This window comes from Aspergillus fijiensis, assembly GCF_003184825.1.
Source record: "Aspergillus fijiensis CBS 313.89 unplaced genomic scaffold BO72scaffold_20, whole genome shotgun sequence".
NCBI classification, from domain to species: domain Eukaryota; kingdom Fungi; phylum Ascomycota; class Eurotiomycetes; order Eurotiales; family Aspergillaceae; genus Aspergillus; species Aspergillus fijiensis.
In genome coordinates, this window is record NW_024468996.1 from 382,309 (window position 1) to 387,675 (window position 5,367).

Here is a 5,367-nt window from a genome sequence, read left to right on the forward strand (position 1 = left end):
ATCTGGATAGATGGCATAATGTAATTAGAAGGGATTCGAATATAGACAGATCGGATACAGTGATCATGGTCATGGTAAGATACTAAGTCCGTCCCCTTGGGAAACTAGCGACGCTGATGGAGAGGAAGATATGCGTAAACTATGCCTATTTACTGCCACATTCAGGCACCTAACCAGCAAGAAGAGGGCTAAACCCCAATCATAACAAAAAAAAAAAAAAAAAAAAAAAAAAAAAAAAACAAACTCAAAGGACGACCACCCCGCAGCATCACAAGGCACTCAATATTTCGACTTCTGTCCTATATCTGTCAACCTCATCCGACAACAAACAAACCAAAGCCCAGAAGGGACGATCATCCGCGCAAGTTACCAAAATCTAGGTTTTGCAAAATCCGAGTTGGGCCGAGAAAAGCTTGTTCAACCGTAGACAGGGTGGCAAAATAGGTAAGTTGCTCTACACGTGCTGGACTTACTGCTTTAGACAGCGGAGCTACGTACCAACGGGGGGCTTTTATACTGGGTTTTGGGGGGGGTTGGTAGCCTGGTTTCTGGAAGGGAAGGGGGAGTAGGAGGTGGAGGTGCATTACCGGGGTTGATTCCGGTGCGTCTTGACATGGTCGATGTACAACCCAAGCTTAAAGGTTAGTGGATGGGGTTGGCGGTCGGTCAGCCAGTCAGATAGTCAGGTTTGCGTCTCGGGGAGTTTGGTACTACATCAGCACTGCAGGCAGAAGCATATAGTCTAGCATATAGCATATACTGGTGTGGTGTGCACAAGGGGCCAAATGGGGCTCAGCTACAGCGGAAGAAGACAGTGAATGCATGATGGAGGGGGACCACTAGTGTGTGTGCAAGACTCAACCTGAACCTACCTTGACCTCGCTTTTGGCTCTCTCGTCCATGCCGGTGTGGATATTGGAGGGGAGGGGGCAGATGGGTCTGATTTCTCTGCAACAATTTCAACAATTTCAACAATTCCAAATGGAGGCACTATGTCTTCCTTTTCTTGTCTTTTCTCCTTTTTCTTCACTGTCTTTTCCTGTTTTTTTTTTGTTTTCAATTTTCCCCAAAAGGATGGCCCAAAACTCAACTGAAATCAACCCCCCCCCCCCCAAACAACAGCTGAACCCAATTAAGAGCAGTGTATCCTCAACTGCATGCAATGGTACATGTACAGTACTTGACTATCAGATAAAGCGACTGCAGCGCCACTACCATCACCACCATTAACCCACTCAGGCCTAGTACTATCAGATAAGTTACCTACCTAAACCATAACCCAGTAAGCCATGACGCCACTCATCCGAAAACGACCCCTACCAACCTAGGCACAGCTATTTAAGCTTAAAATAAACTTATTTTCCTCCGGAAGCAACAGACTACTAGGTACGTACATTCCACTCCACCCCACCTCCAAGCAGTCCAACAGCCTACAAGGTCAAGATCAAGATCAAGGTCAAGATCAGGTCAACGCTGACAACAAAGCCCAATCCCAGCGAGCTAACCCTCACACTAGCAGCAAATGGCTAAAACAGCAGGATGCAGTGGATATCCCGCCGGGCGCCCATGGCATAAACCTCGATCCCCGATGACGATAGACCATCGACCTCCTTCGGAACTGACACGCCAGGTCGAGCTTTCGTGGATGCAGGGCATGCCAGGGCATGGGCTTGGACATGATGGACTAAGGTGGAGTGCTTCTGCTGGACAGAACGAGCTGACGGGATTGGATTGGCCGGGACGTCTGCGAGGCGGTTTCCTGCATCGTGCTACTCTTATCCAATCAGGTGGTCTGGGAGTCGAAGGAGGTCGGGACGCGACAGATGATGCAGCGCAGTGGCATTTCGTCATCGTACCTAGGTGCCTGGTCATCCTTGGGAATGGGGATGAAAGGATTCGCGGGTTTCGTTTGGTGGGTTTGGTGGGGGGGGGCTTCGAGTCGTGGGGATGGACTCTGGATGCTGGATGCTGAAGCGCAGGGAGAGGTCATTACTAGGTGTAGTGGGATGCACTCTACATAGTGGGTAAGGTACTTGTGAGGAGGGTGAAGGGTGGAGGGGGGAGGGTGCAGGGGTAGCTGCAAGGGGATGGGGGGAGATCCAGAAAGCTGGGTGCAGTGCTTGTCTTTCGTCTTCTGCCTTCTGCCTTCTGCTTCATGGAGGAGGGGAGGGGGGCAGAGGGGCCCAGAGGGGGAGGGCAGAACCGCAGGCCTGATTATGCTTAAATTGGGACTCTAGCGTGCTATCGTAGACCACAGGGTTGAGGATCGGTCTGGAGGGACGAACCATTTCCAATCCGTTTACTGCCTACGCTTTTACTGAATCTGCAATGGTGGGAGTGCGGCAGTAGAAAGGCCCAAACGGTCAGTGCCGCAAAAGGAATCAGCTGGGATGGGATTCTTGGGACGCTGCATGCATGCATCCACACTCTTTAGTAACATAAGCCTCCTGTTGTCTGTTGCGATTGCGTGCTCAACCTTGGGGAAGTAGCAGTCCACCATAAGTCTGAGAAGCCTGATTTAGAGGCTAACGGTGAAGAAGGTAGGCGTTCTCTGGCGTCTAATTCAACTAGATAGACACCCTTGGGGAGGCGGAACTTGATATCTGACCTGACTGATTGAGAGTCCATCCCGAGGGAAAGACTTAGCTTATCTCCCCATGTAAGCCAGTCTGTCGTGTAATGCGACACTAGAATCTAATCGATCCTACTTTTCGAGTAAGCTTACTTGGACTTGGAATGTCTTTTCTCTCCCCCTCTTTATTGTCTCCTCGCTATGTGCTAATCACAAGCGGAAATGAAACTAACTACCTATCGGAAAATCTATTGATCGCCCTGGTTGGCCTTTACCCCTCATTATGTTCCTCCCAAGTGGCTCCCCCCCCCCCCTTTTTTTCGTGGCGTTTCCATTTTTTCAATAGAAAAAAAAGCAAAGCCTGCCGAAGAAGAAAAAATAAACCAAAATGAGCAAAACTCCCAGAGCAAGAGAAACCAGCAAAGGAAAACAATACAACATTCTGATAAATTGCCCAAGTCCAACACCCTCGCCATGCAATCAAAACAAAGAAAATATGCAAACAAACATGGAAGAGAGAGTCATCAAGACAGACCAGACCATGCGGCAGTAGCGGTCATTTCAGTTCTCCTGCCAGCCATCCCGACGAGCGGTGGCTTCCCTGAGCTCCTGCATATAGATAACCGCGTGGCATCTCGGACAGACTTTGGGATAGTTATCGTCGATTGGGCCTCCTTTGCTCATTCCCACCATGATATACGCAGCCTCGACTTCTGCCTCCGTGTACTCCCCTGTCAGTGGGAGCGTAACTCGCTGGTCATCACCAGCGTTGTCGGCCATTTCCACCTCGGTGTCATCGGGATCTTCATCCATGGCATCGGGGGCGTCGGACAATGCCTCTGCTAGGGCTGTGGGGGCAATAGAAACCCAACCGCTGGTCGCCTCGTCACCCTGCGAGCCTTGAGGAGATGAATGATCCTGGCTTGATGGAGAGGGCGGAGGAGTCAACTGCATTCGCGGGGTATTGATCGGTGTCCAGCCATTGCTAGCAGTAGACGGCGGGCAGTTGTCATCATCGTTCGATGAGAGGTATCCGGCCAAACTATGTAACAACTAAGTGAGTATGACAACTGGAAAGGAATGCTAGACTCAAAGAAATTAGAGGAGGGTGTGCTTCGCGTACCTTGTATCATCATCATCATCATCATCACCATCATCTGGACTGGGACTGGGATAGGGCCGGGTGTAGGCAAGTGCGGCGCAGCGCTGCGCCCTTGCTTCCTCCGCGGCCACGCGAATGATATGCTGGTCAATCTCCCACTGGCGATATTCGGGATGATCCGGCGGCAGACATTGGCCGGGGAAGTCAGGCCCAAAAATCGGAGTGAAGGCGTACCGCACATGCCAGCAGAACTTCTTGGCTATGGCTTTGGCACATCCAAATGGCATGTAGTATCCTTTGATCCCCAACATTGATTAGCCGGTGGTCTTCCAATAGCATAGCACAGTCCAATACCTTGTGACTCAATCACTCCGCCCGTGAGCTTGTGGCAGATCTTCTTGAGGCCAAGGTTCTTGTTGAGCACTTTCGCCGGAAGAGTCTATCCCATCTCAAGGTTAGCATGTAGACAAGAATAGGAAGAGGGTGTTTGTACCTTGCCCCAGGGCTTGTAGCACTTGAAAATACCCGTCGTGCGAACGAGCCCAGTGGTGTAGTCCCATATGATGAGAATCGTCTGGTCCTCGCCAGGGACCTTGAACTCATACCCGAAGACTGTCCATAGTCAGCATCTTACTCATGTGGCTACAATAAGAGAGCTCAACTTACTATCAATTTCTTTCCGTCCCGTTCGCTCGTAGAAGTCACTCCTCGCGGGGTTGTACGGAATGTGGCGCGTACGGGAGGTAAAGCGGATAGCATGCTTTTCGTAGATCTCGGAGAGCTTCGCGTCGTAGTACTCGCAAGGGGGGTAGTTGATCGGGCCCCGGGGGGGCCCTGATCTCAATTCAGGAGCGTCGCTAATCATCTTGCACTGGGCTGAGGCTGTCTTGGGGACGACGGTCTCCACGGTGCTGGCTTGGTTGAGTGGTGCCATACTGGAGGAAGGTGTCCGACTTGGCTCAGGCTCAGGGTTAAGCAAAGCACTTATGGGCAGCATGAAGATGTTCAAGAGGGGCTTGAAGTGGGAATTGGAAATGGAAGAGGATGGAGGAAGGAAAGATTGCAGTCTAGGGGGCTTTGTGGGAGAATTTAAGCCGGAGAATCCCACAGAGCAGAAGAGCAGAAATGGCACTTCCTTCAACAGCGCGAAGGGAATGGATATCAAGCTGACTTTTTTCCATTGACTTGATGCGTTCGTTGAGGAATATGGCTGGAATAAACGCCATTGGTTCTGCACACAGTTCACCGACAACCGTTTCAGCTAGAAACATGCACCAAACTCAATGAACTTTTCTTTCAACAATAATCAACGGTTGGCTAGATTGGGGTGCTGTTTTTTTCCAATCCCATTGGCTGGCTGAGGTTTGGAATATCAGAGAGACTCGACTTGTGTTTGCGGTGAGTGGCCGCGGGAGCAGGCATATTGTGACGACTTGGACCTTCCAAACGGTCTCGAGCAGTCATTTCCGGGGCAGGTCTGGTGCCCAGAAGCAATGGAAAGGGAGACAAGCATAGGTCGACACCAATGTCTCACCCGCGACTGGACCTCGTCATGACCGGCGCCGCCCGACACTCAGCAACAAGCTTCAGGCCACCAATTCCATTAAAATCCTTGTTCCTTTTTCTGGCTGCATGTAACCCTTCAGCCATCGATTGTGGTGCTAGTAGCAAGCCAGCCTTCAGCAAAGCTTTC

The 5,367-nt window shown here is 50.8% G+C and overlaps 1 protein-coding gene across 1 annotated transcript; it reads right to left on the bottom strand.

The window, feature by feature from the left end:
• Nucleotides 1-3,048: 3,048 nt before the first annotated feature.
• BO72DRAFT_98160 (putative APSES transcription factor Xbp1) lies at nucleotides 3,049-4,935 on the bottom strand. The gene is made up of 5 exons (XM_040950855.1): nucleotides 4,341-4,935; nucleotides 4,168-4,286; nucleotides 4,029-4,113; nucleotides 3,696-3,969; nucleotides 3,049-3,614 (listed from the first exon to the last, which is right to left on the bottom strand). The coding sequence occupies exons 1-5, from the start codon at nucleotides 4,669-4,671 to the stop codon at nucleotides 3,134-3,136; spliced, it is 1,290 nt and encodes a 429-aa protein (XP_040801885.1). The 5' UTR covers nucleotides 4,672-4,935; the 3' UTR covers nucleotides 3,049-3,133.
• Nucleotides 4,936-5,367: the final 432 nt, after the last annotated feature.

Excerpts from the sequence above, each read along its gene's own strand:
- BO72DRAFT_98160 (XM_040950855.1), bottom strand. The coding sequence starts at position 4,671 with ATGCTGCCCATAAGTGCTTTGCTTAACCCTGAGCCTGAGCCAAGTCGG. Across the intron at positions 4,287-4,340 it reads GGGACGGAAAGAAATTGATA|TCTTCGGGTATGAGTTCAAG; the intron begins GTAAGTTGAGCT and ends GACTATGGACAG. Across the intron at positions 3,970-4,028 it reads CGGAGTGATTGAGTCACAAG|GATACTACATGCCATTTGGA; the intron begins GTATTGGACTGT and ends TGGGGATCAAAG.